This window comes from Macaca nemestrina, chromosome 8, assembly GCF_043159975.1.
Source record: "Macaca nemestrina isolate mMacNem1 chromosome 8, mMacNem.hap1, whole genome shotgun sequence".
Classification (NCBI taxonomy): Eukaryota; Metazoa; Chordata; class Mammalia; order Primates; family Cercopithecidae; genus Macaca; species Macaca nemestrina.
The window spans coordinates 2,333,710-2,356,846 of record NC_092132.1 but is presented as its reverse complement, the minus strand read 5'-3'; the positions used below and the strand labels follow the sequence as shown (position 1 = coordinate 2,356,846).

General features: G+C 48.5%; 1 protein-coding gene across 2 annotated transcripts; it reads right to left on the bottom strand.

Annotated features, from left to right (window-relative positions):
- Positions 1 to 16,134: 16,134 nt before the first annotated feature.
- On the bottom strand, positions 16,135 to 22,300 carry LOC105488430 (cytochrome P450 family 11 subfamily B member 2). 2 transcript variants are annotated; one of them, XM_071067490.1, is made up of 9 exons: positions 22,062 to 22,300; positions 21,520 to 21,675; positions 19,211 to 19,410; positions 18,870 to 19,073; positions 18,423 to 18,577; positions 17,443 to 17,609; positions 16,965 to 17,043; positions 16,688 to 16,885; positions 16,135 to 16,248 (listed from the first exon to the last, which is right to left on the bottom strand). In XM_071067490.1, exons 1-9 carry the CDS (start codon positions 22,298 to 22,300, stop codon positions 16,135 to 16,137), a joined length of 1,512 nt encoding a protein of 503 aa, XP_070923591.1. The 2 variants fall into 2 exon arrangements, with proteins under 2 accessions (XP_070923591.1, XP_070923592.1); XM_071067491.1 differs by lacking the exon at positions 16,688 to 16,885.
- Between the last annotated feature and the right edge of the window lie 837 nt (positions 22,301 to 23,137).

Genomic DNA, 23,137 nt, shown 5'->3' with positions numbered 1-23,137 from the left:
TATGATATTAGCTGAGGGATTTCTATATATGGCCTTTATTGTGTTGAGGTACATTCCTTCTATACCTAATTTGCTGGGAGTTTCTATCGTGAAAGGATGTTGAATTTTATCAAGTGTTTTTCTGCATCTATTGAGATGATCCTAAGGCCATTCATTTTCTTAATGTAGTGAATCACATTTGTTGATTTGCACATGTTGAACAATTCTTGCATCACTGAAATAAATCTCAGTTAATCATAGTGAATGATCCCTTTAATATGCAGTTGAACTCAATTTGCTAGCATTTTGTTGAGGAATTTTGCATCTATGTCCATCGGGGACATTGGCTTGAAATTTTATTTTCTTTGATGTCTTTGTTGAACTTTGGTAGTAAGGTAATGCTGGCCTTGTAAATGAGTTTGGAAATATTATCTCCTCTTCAATTTTTTGAAGAGTTTGAGAAGTTTGTTGTTGTTGTTGTTTTTAAGGTCTGGTAGAATTTAGCAATGAAGCCATCAGGTTCTGAGCTTTTCTTTAATGGGAAATTTTTAATCACCAATTAAATCTCCTTACTTGTTACTGGTCTGTTCAGATTTTGTATTTCTTGATAATGAAGCCTTGGTAGGTTGTATGCGTCTAAGAATTTATCCATTTCTTCTATAATGTGTTGTCAATCAATAATTCATAGTAGAATCTGATAATCCTTTGCATTTCTGTGGTTTCAGTTACAATGTCTTTTCTTTCATTTCTGATTTTACTTCTGAGCCTTTACTTCTGATTTTACCCTCAGTTTTCTTTTTTTCTTATTTGATGTAGCTAAAGGATTGTTGATTTTGTTTATCTTTTCAAACAACCAACTCTTAGTTTTGATGATTTTTTGTATTGCTTTTGGAATCTTTATTTTGTTTACTTCTGCTCTGATCTTTTCTATTTCCTTCCTTCTGCTAACGTTGTTGTTTTTTTGTTGTTGTTGTTGTTGTTGTTGTTTTTTTTTAAATCTGGTTCCTTTGGGTGTAATGTTACATTGTTTATTTGATATTTCTCTCCTTTTTTCGTGCAGGCATTTGTTGCTATAAACATTCCTCTTAGAACTGCTTTTGCTGCATCACATACATTTTGCTATATTGCGTTTCCATTTTCATTTGTCTCAATATATTTTAAATTTTTTATTTAAATTTCTTTGACCCATTGGTTGTTCATGTTGTTTAATTTTTATATATTTGTGAATTTTCTGTAATTCCTACTGTTATTGATTTCTTAGTTTTATATCATTGTTGCCAGAAAAGATACTCGATATGATTTTAATCATCCTAAATTTAAGACTTGTTCATTCATCTAACATATTACCTACATAGGATGATGATCTGTGTGCACTTGAGAAGAAGGGGTACTGTGCTACTGTTGGATGGAGTGTTTTGTAGATGTCTGTTAGATTCAGTTGGTCTAAAATGTATTCAATTCTGATTTCTCCTTATTGATTTTATGTCTGGATGATCTGTTTATTCCTAAAAGTGTTGTATTGAAGTCCCATCTCAGCCTCCCAAAGTGCTGGGATTACAGGGGTGACCTACCACGCCTGGCCTGATTCTATTTGTAAATAGCTTTATCGAGAAGTTATTCACATACCAAATAATTCACTTACTGAAAGTATATGATTAAATGTATAGTCACAAATACGTACCTCCAATTTTAGAAATTTCTATCATCTCCAAAGAAATCCAAGGCTTCAGCAAAAAAGCAGTGGGCATCTCTAAATGTGTGACCCACCAGAGTAACATTGAAAAATCAAGCAAAAACTGCACAAATTAACTTTGTCAGGGCTCTGGAAAATAATTAATTGTTTCGAGCAACCATGTAAATGCTACATGAAGAAAGTGACAACTCTTATATTGTAGAGAAGCTTTGCCATATTTTTACTTGCCCTGACTTTGCCCACCCCAGATCAGTGGCTGTCTTTGAAGATGGCAGCTCAAGCTACCAGTGTGGGATGCTGAGGTCTGGATACAGAAGGATCAGGGCAGCGCTTATTCCCCAAAATTGTCATTATTTGTTCTAACCTTTCTGTGGACTACCTGAGGAACTGATGCAAGGGCCTTGCCTTTGTTTTGCCTAACTTGGAATTTATTCAAGTGGAAAAGTAGCTAAAATATTGTAGCTATCAAAAATACTGTAAGGCAGCTGAGTAACCTGATATCATCAAAGGAAAAAGGTTCAACTTGAGGAAAGAAAAAAAAAATTTGTCAAAACACTAGAAGAAAAAGCTTGGAAGAGTGTTTCTTTGAGAAACTAAAGGATTTGAAATGCCAACCTGTACTGGGATATCTGGAAAAACCACAAGCTCCAGGGCAGGACACATGCTAAGACAGTGTCTAATTATAATCATCCTGGCTGGCTTCCCAGGAGTGCCCCAAACACAGACCCAAACTGCAAAAACAAAGGCAGTACGATTATTTTTCTTGTCTTTTTAATTTCCCCCCTTCTTTTCTTTTCTTTTTTTTTTTTTCTTTCTTTTCTTTTCCTCCTGGTGTCCAAGGAGAAAATCTCTCTCAAATTTGTCAAAACATCAGATTAATGCAAGCTAAAGAAATAGACTCCACTATTGCCTTATAATCCTTTGTATTTCTGTGGTAGAAATAAAAAGTAGAAGACCCAGAGAAAACAAATAGAAAAATTATAGAAGTTGTCTTATTTATTAGTAATTGCTTCATACATAAATGGTTCAAACTCTCCATTGAAAAGGCAAAATGGATAAAAATTGTGATCCACTGCATGCTGTCTTCAGCAGATTCACATCATATCCAAAGATGCAAATAGGTTGAAAGGGAAAGGTAGAAAAATGATATTTCATGGGAATAGTAACCAGAGAGCTTAGATGGCCATGCTCATGTGAGACAAAATAGTCTTTACGTAAAAAATGTTACAAAAGGCAAAGAAGGTCATTATATATTGATATAATAGTTGTGATGGTTAATTTTATATGTCATTAACCAAGCTATGGTATAGTTTTGGTCAAACACTAGTCTGGATTTTGGTGGAAAGGTATTTTTAGGTTGTACCATCATTTAAATAAGTAGGTTTTGAGTAAAGCAGATGATCCTCCAAGTATCCTCCTGCAGGATCCATCCTGTGGTTATCGCCACAATTCAAGCATGATTGGAGTATTCATACTCAACAACTGGCAGAGTCCCCACACTGGTTGCCTCTTCTATGCAGCGAGGGATATTATGGTGGAAAAGACCAAGTAGAAGCCATTAGAACTGCATCTACCAAGAAAAATAGTCAACCAAAAGCAGTAACATTCCTAGACGGATGGCAGAGATCAGTGCTACCAGTCAGAACCTGAAAAATGCACAGGTGAAGATTCCTGCCACATCCCCATTTGACTCTCCTGTTTTGCCTGTGCAGAAGACAAATGAATCCTGGAGAAAGGCGGATTTTTATAAGATTAACCAAGCCACCACTCCAATTGCAGTTACTGTACCAGATGTGGTTTCATTGCAGCAAGTGAATGCATGCCTGGTACATAGTATGTAGCTACCGAGCTGACAAATGCACTTTTCTCCATTTCTACCAGTAACAAACACCAGAAGCAGTTGCTTTTAGCTGGCAAGGTTAGCAGTATACCTTCACTGTCCTCCTCAGGGATCTATTAACTCTCCAGCCTTGTTATAATTTAATTTGTAGGGATCTTGTCATAATTTACTTTGTAAGGATCACCTTTCCTTTCTGAAAGATGTCACACTGATGGATTACATTTATAATGTAATGCTAATTAGACCTAGAAGCAAGACATACCAATTGTTCTAGACTGATTATTAAGACATTTGTGTGAAAACACACCAGGTCCTATTGTGGGGAGGGGGGAGGGGGGAGGGATAGCATCAGGAGATATACCTAATGTAAATGACGAGTTAACGGGTGCAGCACACCAACATGGCACATGTATACATAGGTAACAAACCTGCATGTTGTGCACATGTACCCTAGAACTTAAAGTACAATAATTAAAAAAGAGACATTTGTATGAAAGTGTGCTGCTGTGATTTGAATGTGTCCCCTCCAAAATCCAGTTGTTGCCGATTTGATAGTATTAAGAGCTGGGGCCTTTGAGAGATGGTTAGGCAATGAGGGCTCCACCCTCATGAATGGGATTAGGTCCCCTTGTAAAGGGGCTTGGCAGAGGGGATTTCATCACCCTTATGCCCTCTGACGTCTACCATGTGAGGACACATTGTTCCTTCCCTCCAGATGATGCAATGTTCAAGGTGCCACTTGGACACAGAGACCCAGCCTCCACCAGACACTGACCCTGCTGGTGTCCTGATCTTCGACTCTCAGCCACCACAACTGTGGGAAAATAAATTTCTATTCTTTATAAGTCACTCAGTCTTTAGTGTTTCTGTTATAGTCCACAAAATGGACTAAGACAGATGGGAAATAAGCCCAACAGAAATTCAAGTCCCTTCTACGGCCACGAAATTTCTAGAAATCTGGTGGTGTGGGGCATGTCTAAATATCTCTTCTAAGGTGAATTACAAGCTGTAACATCTGGTCCCTCCTGCAATCAAAAAGGAGGCGCATTGCCTAGTAGACTCTTAGGACTTTCATGGTAAACATATATCTCATCTGGGTATGATCCAGCCCACTTTGTTTTAACCTAAAGTGCTGCTACTTATGAGTGGGACCCAGGACAGTGGAAGGCTCAGCAACAGGTCCCGGCCACCGTGCAACCTGCTCTGCTCATTGTGCCACATTTTCTAGCAGATCCAATGATAACTGAAGTGGCAGTGGCAGATAGGCAAGCCTTCTGGAGCCTTGGTTGGGCCTGGTAGGTTAATCGCAGCACAAACCGCTGGAATTGCAGAACAAAGCTCTGTCATCCTGTGCTGATAACTACTCTCCTTTGAGAAAGAGATTTTGCTTGCTCCTGGGTCTTAGTAGAGAATAAACACTTTACCAGGGGCCGCTAAATTACCACATGACTGTCCTTGATTCGTGGGGTGTTGCATAAACCACTAAGCCTTAACATATCCCAGCAGCACTCTGTCAATGAATGGAATGGAAGGAGCATGTTCATGTGGCCTCAAGGAGGCCCAGAAAGCACAAATAAGTTATATGGAGAAGTGGCCCTAATGTCCATGTTGTCCACAATCCTGCTACACCATCTTCTCTCTCCCAGCCTGCACTTATGGTCTTATGTGGTTACCTGTATTTAGCTGGCAGAAAACAAGAAAACTAAAGTCAGGTTTAGAGATAGTTCTGCAAGAGATGTTGCTGTCATCCCAAAACAGACAGCTGCAGCACTGCAGCTACTTTCCGAGATGTCCCTGAAGGACAAAGGCAGAGGAAAATTCTCCCAGTGGGCAGAACTTTGGGCACTGAGCCTGGTTGTTCATTACGCTTGGAGGGAGAAATGGCCAGGCATGCAATGATATACAGATTTATGGGCTTTTGCCAATGATTTGGCTGGGGGTCAGGATCTAGGAAGCAAGAGGACTGTAAAATGGGTGACTAGAGATTTTGAGGAAGAGTCATGTTGATAGATCTCTCTGAACAGGCAAAACATGTGAGGATCTTTGTGTCCCATGTAAATGCTTATCAAAGCGTGATCTCAGTAGAAGGGGATTTTCATAATCAAGTAGATAGGATGACCTATTCGTGAACACCAGCTCCCCAGCCATGCCTGTCATTGCCCAATGTGCTCCTGAATTAAGCAAACGTGGGAGCAAGGAAGGGGGTTATGCTTGCTCAGCAATGTGGTTTTGCACTGACGGTGCCAAATCGGCTACAGCTCCTGCTGAGTGCACAGTCTGCCAGCAGCATGCACCAACAGATAACTCGCAGAGTGATACGCTCCCTGGGGAGATCAGTGAGCAACCTGGTGGCAGGTCTATTACAGCCAGCCTGTTTCATCATGGATGGGAAGCATTATGTTCCTTTTGGGATACATACATACTTTCTTTGAATGTGCATTTTTTCTGCATTCAATGCTGCTGTCAAAACTATACATTTTTATTTCATCTCATAACTTTATATAAAATAAGATGTGTTGACTATATCATAGTATTTATTGTGCAGAAAGTCAAGAAGAATAAACACCACCAAGGGTTTTTGCACCTTCTTCTGGGGAGAGGATTAGGACAGTTGTATCACGTTAGGTGAAGTATGACCTTGTTTTTATTTTTATTTGAAGGTCAAGTATGATTTAAGGAGCTGTGTGTGGGTGCCAAGATGAGAAGAATGGAATGTGATGATTGGTTTTAGGTTTCCATCTGGCTAGGCTATGCATGAGTCTGCTGTGGCTGCCATAACAAAGTGCCATGGATTGGGTGGCTTAAATGACAAACGTTTATCTCTCACAGTTCCAGATGCTGAGCAGTCCACGATCGTGGTACCAGAAGGCACGGTTTCTCCTGGGCCTCTCTGCTTAGACTGTAGATGGTTGCCTTACCTCTGTGTGCTCACGTGGCCTTTTTTCCCTGCATGAGCACTCCTGGTATCTCTTCCTCTTCTAATAAAGACACTAGCCCCACTGGATTGAGACCCCATACATGTGACCTCACTTCGCCCTAATTACCTTCTTAGAGGCTCTACCTCCAAACAGAGTCACATTTGGGGCTAGAGCTTCGACATATAAATGGGGACGGGCACAATTCACTTCATAAAAGTCAAAAACTAGTCAAGTTGTTGCTGAAAAGAAATTTTTTAGATATGAATAAGATTTAAATCGGTAAACTTTGAGTAAAGTAAATTATACTCCAGAATGAGGATATGCCTCATCCAAACTAGTAAGTCCTTTAGAGGATGGCTGGAGGTCTCCTGAGGAAGAAGGAATGCTGTCTCCAGACAGCATTTGAATCAAGATCTCAACATTAGCTTCTCTCTGCATCTTCAGACTACTAGCCTACCCTGCATATTCTGGACTTCCCAGCAGAAACACTCTCATGAACCAATTCTGTAAAATAAATCCCTCTCTCATCTTGATTCAGTATTTCTGGAGAACTCTGGCTTATTCTAGAGAAGATTCATCAAAAAGAGATAACAACTGTAGCCATATACATATCAAACCACAGAGTCCCAAAATATATTCAGAAAACCTTGGGGAGGGGGTTCCAGATGGCCAACTAGAAGCAGCTAGTGTGTGCCACTCTCTGGAGAGGAAACAAGGTAGCCAGGAAACACTAGCTCTTCAAGTGCATCATCTGAGAGACCACACTGGGCCTCAATCAGGAAGCAAGGGAACCCACAGAGAACAGAGAGGACTGAAGCTCGCCCCATGCTAATGCTTACCAAAGTGTGACCTCGATGGAGGAGGATTTTAATAATCCAGTACATACGAGAATCTGTTCGTGAACAACAGCCAGTCACTATCGCCAGCCACCCCTGTCATAACCCAGTGTACTCATGAATTCAGCAGACATGGGAACAGGGAAGGAGGTCACCGGTTTGGAGCCAGGAGAAGCTCTCTAACTTAGGGAAAGGCTGAGTGAGTGAGAGTCCACAAGGGGTCCACACCTCCCTCTTGGACCTTTGCAATCCTGGGCATGGGAGAACCTCTCTGATGCCCCAACCCCCAGGCCTCCAGACTGACACAGGGAGCTAGCTGGAGTTTTGCAGAGGCACCATTTAAGCCCACATGGAGCCCCACAGGTCTTGGATCCCCGAATAGCCTTGTGCCAGCTGCCATAGCCCCAATAGAGCCCACAGCTGTGGTGCCAAGGAATGGCCAGACTGCTGTGCTTCTCCTCACCAGGCAAGGCTCCACCAGGCTTCCAGCACGGTACCTAATCCCCACCTGAACACTGTGGGAGCACAGCTCTGTGTTCTCCTGGCATGCACCCAGACTGCAGCCCACATGATGTTCCCCAACCCCCATTGTTCCTTGCCAGACAAAGCTCACTGGCTTGGGCTTCCAGTACAGTAACCCCACCCCCGCCTGGACACTGTGGTGGGCTGTTCCTCTGTGTTCCTCTGGGTCAAAACTCCCAGAGGTAACAGACAATGCTTGGCACCCTTGCATGCCCCCAGCAGTGAAGTTTAGCATTGCTTGGGTAGGAGGGAAGTGTCAGCATGCCACATATCCCACAGCCACCAGTCTCCGTGGACCCAGCTGAGGGGTCCTGTCCTCCCCAGTGAAAGGTCCACAGCATAGCTGCCCTGCCCCTGCCTGAACATTTTATCTGCAGCCCAGAGCCTTTCTGAAAACCCAGCCCCTACAGGTCTGTGATCTTCCTTCAGCCTCCCACCACCTAAGCATTCTGCCTGCCCCTGTCTGAGAGTTTGGCCAGTGACCTGGGAACCATCCTGTCCCCTTCCTTATCACAGCCAGCACCTGAACCCTGAGCTAGCCTGACACAGGTCCAGCCCCTTTAGAACTCATGAATGCTGTCCAGTGGGCCATCCAGAGGTCTGGGAACTGGGGAGCTACCTACTCCATTTCAACTCTGCTGACACCTGACCACTTCCCTCAAGGCCTGAGGTCAGACCAGCCCAACCAGCTGACAACACCACAACCAACACCCACCCACACAGGCCCAAGGTGGAGCCTTTACAAGAAGCAGCAGCACTGCCACATGGAGACACCCCACTAACGTTAGACAGATTATTAGAGCAGAAAACTAACAGAGGAATTCTGGACTTAAACTTGACACTTGAACCATTGAACCTGATGGGCATCACAACCTCACTAACATCTTTTTTTTTACTTACTAATTATAGCCTTTCTGACTGGTATGAGATGGTATCTCACTGGTTTTGGTGGTTTTGATTTGCATGTCTCCAATGATCAGTAGTCTGAAGCATTTTTTCATGTATTTGTTGGCTGCTTGCGTGCCTTCTTTTGAGGAGTCTATGTTCATGGTCTGTGCCCAAGTCAGGTAATGTCTGAAGTCAGGTAGTGTCATGCTTCTGGCCTTGTTCTTTTTGCTTAGGATTGTTTTGGCTATTTGGACCCTTTTTTGGTTTCTTTTAAATTTAGAGTAGTTTTTCTAATTCTGTGAAAAAAGACATTGATAGTTTGATAGGGATAGCATTGAATCTGTATATTGCTTTGGGCAGTCTGGCCATTTTAACAACTTTGCTTCTTCTGATCCATAAGCATGGGATGTTTTTCCATTTGTTTATATCATCTATGATTTCTTTCAGCAAATGTTTTGTAGTTCTTAAAGTACCCAATGCTAGGCTCTTGGAAAACACAGTCAATAGAGCTTTCATTTACCTGATATGTCCCCCAAATTTAATTTAATTTAATTGATAGAAATGTATTTTCCTCAAACAACTCTTTTTCAAATCCTAGTCTGTGTAACAATTGGTAAATTAGCAAAGTATATGTAAAGATTAGTGGCATTTGTGTGTAACCAAAGAAAAAGAGTGGTTGTGACATGGATCATACTGTCACATGTCCCTGAAGAACGTGGATCATGTCCCTGACATGGATCATACTGTTGTTCCAGGCCTTAACCTCTTCTTACTCCAGGCTGCTTGACTGACTCATCTCACACCAAGTTTTAAAATTTTTCAGTTTCCCTTTCTTATTTGTAAAGGGGCATATGTGTCACCTTCATGTAAAGGAAAACTTATTATGTTGACTCCCTCATCTTTGTAAATTTTGGGTCTTTGTTTGCCAACCCTCCTCATCCCAGGAGGGTTGGCCACCAGACTGGGGGGTGAATTGTTTCCTGGGGATCCATTAACCATGGATTGTACCATGGGTCAGGCATCTGCTCATCCGATACAGGACCCATTTGAGCCTAAACCTTCATCAAAACAAAAAATATAAACAAAAAATCTGTTAAATGGAATCTGGAGGGCTCAGCCCTCCTAATGTGGACCTCAGTATTTGTCCTGCTGGGGCTGTGCTGAGGACCACGTGCCTTTGAGTTTGGCTGATAAAAGCCTTATGACCAAAAGGCCCCTATGGCTTGACCTTCATTAACCACACAACTTAGGCTCAGGGCCATGGCAATTGACCAAATAAGTGGGCCTGCCCTACAGAGCAATTAATGCTGGAGCTCGGCCTCAGGCTCATTATAAAACCATAGAGCTATAAACACAAGACCCGCATCAACTCAAGCAGGTGTCCACTAAAAAGAAAATGCTATGCGCACATCCCAGATGGCATCACTCTGGCCCAGGAGAACACTCAGGAGATGACATCGCCTTGGAGGACCTCACCTCAGCTCAAGAACTTGCCATTGGAGAAGATTTCTCCCCCAACTCAGGACACAACTTCATCCCAGGCTCTAAGATCTCAGCTCCCCAGCAATGCCCATGGACTGCCTTTCCTAATCTAAAAGTAAAGCAACAAGTGAACACACATAGCTCACTCCATTTTCTGTTTAAAGGGCCTTTACCGATTCCTGCACATGGGGGAGGATAATTTTAGAGCACTGAGTTAATAATACAAAAACAGCAGTTCATGTAGTTTTTAAACTAACTCTGAGATCAAAGGAAAAACATGTAAACAGCCAACTATGTTTTATTAAAGGTTCACAGGGGCGTTGAGACCTGACCAAGGACAAAGAGGTTTTCAACCTCCTCAGACGCTTGCTGGCTCCCTGGAGTCTGTGGTCGTGGGTCACCTCTCAATCACGCCTCCCTCCTCTTCCCCTTTCCCTTAACTAAAAAGAGCCTACAATTTGCACTGTATTAAGATGGTCTTGGTGACACTAGTCTGCCATCTCCTCAGGTTGCTGGCTGTTGAATACCCCTGCTTTTCCTCCCACCAACTCTTGTCTCTCGAGTTTGGTTTTCATGCAGCAAGCAGCCGAGCCTGGGTTCAGCTACACGAAGGCATGAACTGGACACAGGACATGGATTGCTTTTCTTTCTTTGGTTTTAGTAATTGTAATGAGTTTCTGCAGCTTCCTGACTGCTTAGCTTATCACGTTAGTTTGCTTTGGCTGCAATAACAAAGTACCTGAACTGGGTGGCTTAACCAACAGAAAGTTGTTTTTCATAATTCCAGAGGCTAGAAGACTAAGACGAAGGTGTTGGGGGTGGTGGTTTCTGCTCAAGCTTCTCTCCTTGGCTTATAGACCACATCACAGCGACACCCTCTGTTTGTGCCTGGGTTCTAATCCCTTTTCCTCCTAGGACACCTGTCATATTGGATTAGGGTCTATCCCAGTGACCTGGTTTCACATTGTTTATCTCTTTAAAGACTCTGTCTTCAAATACAGTAATATTCTGAGGTCCTGGGCTTAGGAGTTCAACACAGAAACTTCTGGGAGACACAACTCACCTATAACACCCATGGTCCTTATAAAATCCCTGATCTCCAGGACCACCCACACCCCTACACTCCCATGCCCAAGGGACACCTGGAAAAGGTTGATACTCTCTATGCCACTCTGAAAATTAATGGAGATTATTGCTTTCCCCAGAAGGTACTTGTCTCACATCAACATCTTACCCCCAGGGAAAGGACCACTCACTCTCCAGGAACTTCTCCTACTAATCCTCTCCAGGATCCTACCATGACCTTCTGCCCTGCATCTCTAACCATCACAACCACTCTTTTTCCTTGGTTACACACAAATGCCACTAATCCTTACATATACCTTCCTAATTTGCCCATTGTTATCCTCCAAAAACATAATTGATCAACTTGCTACCTTGACACAAGCAACACACCAAGTAGTATTATTCAAATATATGTGTAGTTGTCAAGTGCACTGAAATCGTGTTGTACAAATTCAATGCAATTCCCATCAAAATGCCAACATCATTCTTCACAGAACTAGGAAAAACAGTCCTAAAACTCTTATGGAATCAAAAAAGAGCCCCCATAGCCAAAGCAAGACTAATCAAAAAGAACAAATCTGGAGGCATCACATTACCTTATTTCAAGCTATACTATAAGGCCATAGTCACCAAAACAGCATGGTAATGGTATAAAAGTAGGCACATAGACCAATGGAACAGAATAGAGAACCCAGAAATAAACCCAAATAGTTACAGCCAACTGATCTTCGACAAAGCAAACAAAAACATAAAGTGGGAAAAAGGCACCCTATTCAACAAATGGTGCTGGGATAATTGGCAAGCCACATGCCGGAAAATGAGAATGGGTCCTCGTCTTTCACCTTACACAAAAATCAACTCAAGATAGATCAAAGACTTAAATCTAAGACCTGAAACTATACAAATTCCAGAAGATAACATTGGAAAAACCCTTCTAGACATTGGCTTAGGCAAGGATTTCATGACCAAGAACCCAAAAGCAAATACAATAAACACAAAGATAAATAGCTGGGACTTAATTAAACTAAAGAGCTGTTGTACTGCAAAAGGAACAGTCAGCAGAGTAAACAGGCAACCCACAGAGTGGAGAAAACCCTCACAATCTATACATCTGACAAAGGACTAATATCTGGAATCTATAGTCAACTCAAACAAATTAGCAAGAAAGAAACAAACCAACCCGTCAAAAAGTGGGCTAAGGACACGAATAGACAATTCTCAAAAGAAGATATACAAATGGCCAACAAACATAAGAAAAAATGCTCAACATCACTAATGATCAGGGAAATGCAAATCAAAACCACAATGCGATACCATCTTACTCCTGCAAGAATGGTCATAATCAAAAAATAGAAAAAATAGATGTTGACATGGATGCAATGAACAGGGAACACTTCTAACTACCGGTGGGCGTGTAAACTAGTACAGCCACTGTGGAAAACAGTGTGGAGATTTCCTAAAGAACTAAAAGTAGAACTACCATTTGATCCAGCAATCCCATTACTGGGTATCCACTCAAAAGAAAAGAAGTCATTATACAAGAAAGATACTTGCACACGCATGTTTACAGCAGTACAATTTGGAAGTGCAAAAATGTGGAACCAACCCAAACACCCATCAATCAACGAGTGGATAAAGAAACTGTGCATATATATATATATATAGGAATACTGCATATATATATATATATATATATATATATATATATGAATACTGCTCAACCATAAAAAAGAATGAAGTCATAGCATTCACAGTGATCTGGAATTATGCTAAGTGAAGTAACTCTGGAATGGGAAACCAAGCATCGTATGTTCTCACTCATAAGTTGGGGCCAAGCTATGAGAATGCAAAGGCATAAGAATGATACAATGGGCCGGGCGCGGTGGCTCACGCCTGTAATCCCAGCACTTTGGGAGGCCGAGGCAGGCGGATCACAAGGTCAGGAGATCGAGACCACGGTGAAACCCCGTCTCTACTAAAAATACAAAAAATTAGCTGGGCGCGGTTGTGGGCGCCTGTAGTCCCAGCTACTCGGGAGGCTGAGGCAGGAGAATGGCGTGAACCCGGGAGGCGGAGCTTGCAGTGAGCCGAGATCGCGCCACTGCACTCCAGCCTGGGCGACAGAGCGAGACTCCGTCTCAAAAAAAAAAAAAAAAAAAAAAAAAAAGAATGATACAATGGACTTTGGGAACTCAGGGAGAAAGGGTGGGAAAAGGGTGAGGGATAAAAGACTACAAATAGTGTGCAATGTATACTGCTCGGGTGATGGCTGCACCAAAATCGCACAAATCACCACTAAAGAACTTACTCTTGTAACCAAACACTACCTGTTCCCCAATAACCTATGGAAATAAAAGCAATTTTAATGAAATAAAATAAAATCATGTTGTACATATGAATATATACATAATCACACTTTTAAATACACTTTGCAACCCCACCCAGATACTGTTAGAGACTCTGGAAATTTCAGATCTACTTCATTGGCTAATAGCATATTCACGGAGAGCCGAACTATGGATCTATAGGATTTGTAGGTAGCCGAGCTACGGACCACCTACAAAGATCCCCTGTGCTTCGTGCTCCCTCCTTCTACTCACATGTCTATTTAAAGTCTTCCTGCTGTTTAGGGCATCTGACACCCTGCTCTGTAATGTCTCATCTCTCATGACCCTAGCGCTTTCTCAATATGGCATCCAAGCATCACCAGGCCAATCATGTAATCATCATTTTTATTTTCTGTGCTTCTGATGCCTTTCTGGGCTTGCATCCTGGAAAGGATGCCCTACCAGGGCTGGCCAATTACTACAGATGGTCAAGGTCCCCCCAGTGAATGCCTTTCCTGTGAAGTCTCACCAGGGCAAGCCCTGTGCCAGCCACCTTCTCCATGGGGCTCGCACACTCCAGGCCACAGTTCCCCTGCACAGATGCCCCCAGAGTCAGGCACCAGACAGCCAGCAACAATCCCCGTGACTCGGAACCCTGGGTAATCATGCAAAGCAATCAGTCCCAAGCCTGCCTACCCTGCTTTCACTGGTTCCTCCCCCAGGAAGAACTAAACCTCTGCCTCCAGATTGACCCGGATGCTTGCAATGTGGTCATGATGGCAAGAACAGCCCCTGCCACTGCACGCTGTCAGTAGCAGACTGTTTTTCAACCACAGTAGTCTCCTGGCCTGTGGGTCTCACCACAACTGAGTAAGAATTAAGCCTACATTTAAAAACCACAAAAAGTTACGTATGGAACAGAGTTGCCTGGAATTACAGACACAGACATGCACACACACACATGCACACGCAGGCACACATTTCACTGCTAAGTTCTGAATAAACTCAGTGAATCGTGCCACTGTCAATTTCCTGTTTTGAAGACTGTTCTATATAAATGCAAGCTGCTGACAGTGGAAGGCTGTGTGAAGGGTGTGGGGGACCCATCTCTATATATATGTCAACAAATTGGAATGTATCTATAATAATTTTGAGATAAAAGGCTTTAAAATATTTTTCCAAGGTTTATTTTAGGATCCCATGATCTGGTGCTGACTAGGGAGTTGGACGGGTATCTGTGAGAGCCCCATAAACAAGAAAGCCAACTCTGAGGTGTGCACCTCGCTCCTCCCTTATTCCTTTCCCAGGCTGCGCTGCATTGCCGAGGGAGGGGAAGTGACCTGCAATCACAGGGTGACTGGCCTGAGGCCCTGAGTCCCAGAACTACTAAACACACCTGGAATGATAACCTAAGTATTTCCCCCTCCAAGGGGAAACAAATGCTCTGATCCTCATCAGCCACCATGAACTGGCTGCTGAGATCTTTGCCCCAGTGAAAGTCCCAGGGGATAAAGAGGATCTGGCTGGGCGCTTCCTCTCCCTGCACAGGAGAACTGTGGAGTGGCCAGTTCAGGAGGGGTCAACTCTCTCTGCTGGATTAGGAGCACATGAGGCCCAAGGCAGGTTCATGTTGGGAACTGCAGCCTCTCTGTGCCCACCCCAGGTCGTGGCACGTGGCATGGCTCCGTATCAACCAGAGGAATGAGTGAATAAATAAAAGGCATCTGAGTCCTTGTTGGCCCAATCCTGTCTCTCCTGTTCCCAGAAACATTTCTGGAACCACACCCAAGATTCCCACCCCACATGACCCTTCCATCTCCTCACAGCATCCTCAGGACCTTCCCCAGGGGACAGCACGGGAAGCAGAGGACCCAACACTCGCTGCTGGAATGAGGCCTGGTCCATGAAAGACGAGGCCTGGGGCATGGGGTTGACATGATCAGCTGGGGAACACACGTCCCTCGAGACTCAGTTGTATCACTTGAAAGTGGGGATGTGTCAGGACAAGTGACCACAGGGTCTTTTTACTCTACCCTGCAGGACCCTGTTCCAGGGTGACAACTTTCAGAGAGCTCAGGGCATGCTCGAGCTGCCTGGGAGGCAGGCTGCAGGAGGGAGCTTGACTGCACTCTGAGGTGCTGGGATCCCGCTTAATGACTCTGACACAGTCTGCACAGAGGCCGTGGCCAGGGGAGAGGAACAGGGACATGTGAGAGTAGGCAGGAGGGCAAGGGACAGAATCACGGTGCCCTTGCATGGCCGCACGAGGAGCCTGGAGCCAGCGTTGGGAGGGGTAGAGTCAAGCTGTCCAGAGGGCACTGCTTGCTGGAGAAGGGGCCAGGTGGGGCTGGGGACAAGGCCAGGCCCAGCCAGCAAGATCGTCCCCAGCTGTGCCCTGGCCTTGCTGTTTGGTAAAGCTGGAAAGCCCCAGTCCTGCAGGCCCTGGGGAGTTCCATTTATGCAGGAGCTGGCTGGACAGAGGGGTGACTCAGGAAGCTGTGCACGTGGGAGAGAAGAAGGGTGGCCTGGGGTCAGGCAGAGGAAGGCTGGTGGCCAGGCTGGGACCCTGGGTGCAGAGGCGCGACTAGTTGATCGCTCTGAAAGTGAGGAGGGGGAACGTGCTGGGCCTCAGTATGAAGCTGTAGACCATCTTTATATCCTCTTTGGTTAGTGTCTCCACCAGGAAGTGTTTCAGCACCTAGGACAGAGGCTGGGTTTCCATCTGGCCTGGTCAGCAGCCCATGGACCTGGGGCAGCTTCCTCCCATCCTCCCAGGTGCAGCAATTATGCTGAAGGGGGAGCAGCAGCCTGGGCCCCAACCTGTCCCATTCCTGACCAGCCCCACCTTACAGACCAGGCCCAGACTGAATCCTACCCAGGTCTTGCCCAAGCCCCATTATCCTGTACAGGCTCCACCCCACTCCCCTAGTCCCCACCTCACTGTTTAGAAGTAACCTCACCCAGATCCTACACTGTCTTGCTCAGCACAGACCCTCCCTGGTCACGCCGACCTCAACCAGCCAAGGCCCCATCCGGTTCCCAGATGTCAATCACACCATGCAAGCCCCGCCCCCAGGGTGCAGGCCCCGCCTCTGCTGCCCAGGTCCCGCCCCCGCCCCCGCCCCCGGCCTGCTCACATGGTGCAGCAGCAGCAGCATCTCCGTTTCTGCCAGGCGCCGCCCCAGGCACTGGCGCATGCCAAAGCCAAAGGGCACGTTGTGGAAGTTCTTTCCAGAGCCCCTGATGTCTAGCCAGCGCTGGGGATTGTAGCGCTCAGGCCTCGGGAACAAGGCGGGGTTGCGACCCAGCGAGTAGAGGAAAACCTGCACCAGTGTCTGCGGACGGTGCAGAGCGGGGATCAGGGAATGATTGGGGAGGAAGGTTCTCAGCTGGAGGGGTGTGGGGCTCACTCACCCCGGCTGGGATGTGGTAGTTCTGAAGCACCAAGTCTGAGCTCACCACTCGCTCCAAAAACAGACCCACAGGGTAGAGCCTGGAGGTGGGGGCATCCACAGAAAGGGTCCTCAGCTGGACGGGGCTTCCCGTGCCCTCTGCAGCCTTCCTACCCAAGACCCCGCTAGAAGTCCCTGGCCCACGGGAAGCCCAGGTCTTGAGGAAGTGCTTCCTTGCACCTGCTGAGTCCGGCCAAACCTCCCCTAACTTGAGCAGCCCCAAGCCCAGAAGGACAAGCCCCACGTTAATCCCAGGGCATTGAAGAGAGATTGCAGAGGAAGAAGAGCTCCCTGTCCTTGAGGGAGAGGAAGAGCAGGTGCAGGGGGAATGGGCTGCTGGGTGACGCTGCTTATCAGCCCAGCTTCTGTCTGCCACCACCCAGTGGGGGCTGCTCTCCAGCAGGGGCCAGGGCCACAGGGAAGGCTCAGCTAGCACCCACCTCAAGGTCTCCTTGAGGGCCGCCCGCAGCAAGGGCAGCTCGGTGGTTGCCTTCTGAGGATGTTCACTGATGCTGGCGGCGGCGGCCAGGCTCTCCTGGCGCAGGGCCTGCTGCACGTCGGGGTTCCGAGCCAGCTCAAAGAGTGTCATCAGCAAGGGAAATGCCGTCTGCAGGAGCCACAGCTGCAGGGTCAGACCTTGCACAGGAGGACTCAGCCCCCGGGACACCCCTCCCAGGACAACCTCCCTGTGAGGGGTGGAGACATGCATGCCCTGAGCATGACAGAGCCCTGGGACCCTGGATCTGAAACCTTGATGACCACTTGGGCCAGTTTCCCTGACTTCTTCAGGGAAAGGTGACCCCCATCTCCACCAACGCCCAGGTTCCCTGCAGCCTCTTCAGGGTGGGTTCTCACAGCCACCATTAGGGCAGGGGGGCCAAACCTCAGCATCATCCAGGGAGTCCTGGAGCCCCAGCTCCCTCTGCTTCCATTGGATCCTCCCCACGGGGCACCCACAGTCCCCTCTGCACTGGCTGGAGCCTGTGCTGCTGTCTTCCTCACAACCCTGCCCTCCCATGGATCTCCATTTCTGGCCCCAGGTGACCAGGCACACTGGGAAGGGTGCCCTGTGGAGTCCTCCAGCCACCTCTCATCCCTCCTTCTCCTCGTACACCCAGAGCTTTCCAATGGGGACTGAGCTGCTGTGTGTCCAGGGCCTCGTCCAGCTGTCTTCCAGCCTGGAGCACATTTCCCCACACAGGTAACTGCAAACTCTGTCTCCTGTGAGGGGGAGCTCCCATTTCCCCTCCCCTGCAAATCTCATCCCTTAATAAATGGAGGGGAAAGGCTGAGGGCAACAGAAATGTAGGGCCCGTAGCCTGGGGATGGGGCATGTGGGTGCTGTGTGGCATTGGCAGGCACTGCCTGGGAGGCAGGCTTGGCATCACCCTCTCTGGGTGGGGCTGGTTGCCGGCCTGACCGTGTCCACGCTCCCTGCAGTGAGTTCCATAGAGTTGGCCTTGATGGCTTCTAGTGACAGTTCTGCATTCAACAGGAGCTCCGCCACGATGCCTGTATAGTGCTGAGGGCGGCTGAAGGCCAGTTCCTGATAGATTTTCTGGATACAGTTGTCGCCTGTCCGGGGAGCGGGACACAGGCCTCAGTCCTTGGTGCTGGGAAGCGTCCTTCAGTGTCCTCCTCCTGCCCAGGCTGCCCCAATACCCAAGTCTCCCTGCTCTCATCCCAAATTCTCCGGATCAGCCCAGCCCAGCCCAGCCCCAGCCTCACTCCCAATCTCCCTGGCAGGAAGGTGAGGAATCCCCAGCCCCTCCCTGTGGCCTCCATTCCCCGCTGGGTGGTGGAGTGGAACAAATTGGGCCCCCATGGTGTCCCTTCTCCATAGCACTGCCTGGGTCCCTGGCCTCACCGTACTGGAAGATGCAGTCCCAGGCCTCAAAATGCTCCTTCCACACCTTGGGACTGGTCCAGCGAGACAGGCTCCTGGGCATGAACATGAGCTGGACGGTGGATTTGAACATGACCTCCAGGGCATGGAGGAAGCTCAGGGTGGCAGAGCTGGGGCTGTGACCAACCAGGCCCAGCCGCTCTCCAAAAAGAGCTAAGTTGCTGGCTGCGGGGAGGATGAACTGCTGAGCACAAGGAAGCCCCGGGCCTCCGGGCTGCCTCCCCCCACTCCTTCCAGCCCCCCGTCCCCGTCCCTGGCCACTCCAGGGTCTCTGAGGCTGGACCTTCCCACCTGGCCCACACCTTCTATGGTGTAGTGGAAGATGCTGGGCTGGACGTCCAGGGTCACGCTGTCCCGGGCGTTCTGCAGCACCTTATTCCTCAGGGCCTGGGAGAAGTCCCTGGCCACCGCATCCACCATCGGGAGGAACCTCTGCACAGCCTTGGGCGACAGCACATCTGGGTTCAGCCGCAATCGATTGAAGCGCCATTCAGGCCCATTCCTACAGAGGCCAGGGCAGAGCTTGTGAGGCCGCCCCAGCAAGACACAGGCCCTGACCCGTATCCCATCCTCCTTGTCCCTGAGGGGAATCGGCCTGCAGGGAGCTGACTGGGGGCCCTGGCGGAAGCTGCCTGTTTGTGTTCGAGCTGCAGCCTTTTCTCAGAGCGGCCTCCAGGTGCTGGGCAAAGGCCACTCAGGTCCAATCAGGGATGAGACGGTAGTTTCTGCCCGCAGGTGCTGAGGAGGTAACAGATCATTCCTGGGACCTGGCACCCCAAGGCTGGCACCACCTCACCCATGCAGGCCCTCCCTGTAGTGGGGGGGAGGGCTTTTCTCCTAAGGAGGAGGTGATCTCTGGTATCAAGCTTTGCCCATCTCGCCCACACAGTGTTCGAGGGGAGAGCCCCTCGCTGCCCTCTCCTCCCTGCCCTTCCCTGTCCTGGGCACAGTGCCTCTGGGGCAGCAGTCTCTGCCTGTCTCTGTGAAGCATCTGCATCTTCTGCAGGGCAGGAACCGAGCTCTGTGCCTCATGCCATCCTCACCCACAGCCAGAGTGTGTTGGGGCTCCATGGATGCCCCCATGGAATGGTGGGGAGGAATTTCCTCTCTCAGCCACATTCCTGCAAAACTCCTTTATTTATGTCCAGCCGGCTGCTGTCCGAGTTGACAGTGATGACAGACAGAAGATGCACATGTACACGTGTGCCCGTGCAAGACCTCAACACACATGTGTGAAGAGACACATGTACACGTGTGCACAGACACTACACCCATGCCGGCACCTGCACATGCACACACACAGACACCCGTGCACACACACCACACCTCATACATGCACACACCCAGACATGTGTACACGCACATGCGCACACACAGACACCCATGCACACACACCACACCTCATACATGCACACACCCAGACACGTGTACACGCACATGCGCACACAGAGACACCCGTGCACACACACCACACCTCATACATGCACACACCCAGACACGTGTACACGCACATGCGCACACACAGACACCCGTGCACACACACCACACCTCATACATGCACACACCCAGACATGTGTACACGCACATGCACACACAGAGACAGCCGTGCACACACACCACACATCATACATGCACACACAGACACTTGTACACGCACATGCACACATGTGCAAATGCAGGTGCAGAGGAACACACAGCATGTGCACAGATGCGAGACACGCACACACACCGGAGCACTCTCCTTCCTTCTGTTATGCGCACACAGCCTCCTGGACCTGCCTTCCTGGGTCCTGACTCCCACCCAGATGTCGTCTGTCGGCCAGCCTCAGTGAAGGCCCTGAACCACAGTTGCCCTTTTACCTAAATCCCGCTATTCCCAAGAGAATTCCTTTCCCGCCATGGAGTGGGGGCTGTCGCCACTGTGACATCCTCGTCCAGTCCTTCCCCTGTCCTAATGGCAACGTCCCTGCAGGTGACCGACTTCAAGCGCCAGCCTCTCCCTGTCCACCTGACCAGGCGCCACCCTCTCCACGGGCCAGGAAACATCCTCCCCAGTGCCATCAACCGCCCCACCTCGTGCCTTGCTTCTGAGAACAATGGAGCCACCAGCCACCTGCGTCCCCACCTGCCTCCTGCCCAGGACTGTCCCCATCACGAAGGTTTACCGGGACTATAGGGACCATGAGCGCCGTGAGGGAGGCTGCGGCCCTGGTCAACACCAGGCTCAGCGCTCACAGCCTGTGACCTGGGCCAGTGGGAGTCCCCTTCTCAGGACCCCAGTTTTCTGACCTGTGGGAAGGAGAGTCCCCAGACCGCAAGAGAAAGAAGCCGCCGAGGTCGGTGCAGAGCGGGTTCTCGCTACACAGAAGGGCTCATTGCTCTGCGTTCTCTCCTCTGCAAAGGTGCCCGTGCCCATTTCTCCACCACTGTCCTGCTTCCCCTAGTTGCAGGGCAGACGTGACCCCACGGGATGGCCATCCTCCGGGCTGGGTGCTCACCCTCACAGCCCACCACACAGGCTCAGAGTGGATGTGCTTTCGGGTCCTGCCTTTCACCTCCCCACCACACCCAGGCTGCCCACCCTGCTCCCAGATCCCAGCTCGCCCCTCACAGCAAGAACACGCCACATTTGTGCCCACGATGTTGTCTGTAGGCCACCCAGGGCTCCAGGCTCATCCTGTGGGGATGTAGGCTATCCACCTGCTGTAGCTTCTCTACGTCTTCCGGCAGCATCACACACACCATTCGTGGTCCTCCCAAGTGGTATCTATGGGGTCAAGCACAAGGCCCTGCTGGATGGGGTCATGTCTCCCCGTCCGCACTCTGCATTCCCAATCCAAAGTGTCTCCTGTCCACCCATCCCGCTCCGGGATTAGCAGCTTCACAGCTGAAGCCCTCCTGCTGGGTCCTCGGACCCTCTCAACTTTAGTGCCTCTGAGTCCTGCCCTCTCTGCAGCGAGCTGGGGTTTGCTCTGCACCATCCCCTGCACTGGCAGAGCCACAGACCAGCACGTGCAGCACTCCCTCCCCATCCTCCAAAGGATGCAGAGTGCCGGGGCCTGCTGGGAACAGCAGTGCTGTGTGCCCGGCAGGGTCCTGGGCAGCAGGGGCAGGGCTCTGGGTGTTCCCAGCGAGGGCCAGGGAGGGCTTTACCTGAAAATGGGCCCCAGTTCCTGGAAGGTCTGATGTACCTCCAGGTGCAGGTGCTCATAACCCTGCTCCCTCCAGATCTGCAGCAGCCTCAGCCACCTGTTGCCTGGACGCTGGGGTATGGCTTCAAAGGGCAGCACCGTACTAGGGGCCCGGGCGGCTCTGGTGCTTAGTGCCTGTGCCCTTTGCAGGGACAGCCAGGGCGCTGCCATGCACACCTCTGCCTTTGCTCTGAGTGCCATTCCAATGCTCCCTCCACCCTGTTCAGCCCAAATCCTTTTATCTCACCCGGGAACCTGCCCTGGAAACAGATCACGTCATGGGAGAACTGGCTCTGGACCTGCCTGAAACTCTCAGAGCGAAGGTCAAGGCTGGAGGCCCCCAGCCAAAGGTAGATGAAGGAGAAGTCAGGTGCCTAATCCACTATTGCTGCAAGTCCTGCTGGTCTGAGGATGCTGAGAAGATGCGTGGGGTCTGGACAGGGGTCTATGCTGGTGGCAGGTGGTGGGACATGGCCTCTCCTTTCTCCAGGACTGAAAGGAGCAAAATGGATGGGGACTTTATCTTATCATGAGATGAGAGGGGGCCTTGGATTCTTTTAATAGACTTTATTTTTATACCACAGATTTAGTTCATTGCAAACTTGATCCAAAACTGCAGAAAATTTCCATGTAGCCCCTGCCCTGACACAGGCACATCCTGCACCACAGGAGCACGCTGGTTCCATGTGAGGAATCTGGATACGCTGTTATCAACCAGGGTCCTGGATTGACATGGGGTCTCCTCCTGGTGGTGAACATTCTGTGGGTTTTGACAAATGGTTTGTGATTTGTATCCCTCCTTGCAGGATTCTACGAGTGTTTTCACTGCCTTAAAAAGAGGGAAGGAAAACCCATGCTCTGGCTGCTCACCCATCCTGCCCCAGCCTCTGGCATCTCCGATCTTTTCATCATCACCATGCTTTTGCCTTTTCCAAAATGTTGTATAGTTGGAATGACACAGTTTGTAGCCTTTTCAAAGTGACTTATCTCAGTTAGTGATATGCATTTCAGGTTCCTCCATTTCTTTTCATGGCTTAA

Coding starts and splice junctions, on each gene's coding strand:
- LOC105488430 (XM_071067490.1), bottom strand. CDS start 22,300: ATGGCACTCAGAGCAAAGGCAGAGGTGTGCATGGCAGCGCCCTGGCTG. Junction 18,578..18,869: donor GGACTGCATCTTCCAGTACG/GTGAGGCCAGGG, acceptor CTCCCCGGACAG/GCGACAACTGTATCCAGAAA. Junction 16,886..16,964: donor ACTACCACATCCCAGCCGGG/GTGAGTGAGCCC, acceptor CACCGTCCGCAG/ACACTGGTGCAGGTTTTCCT.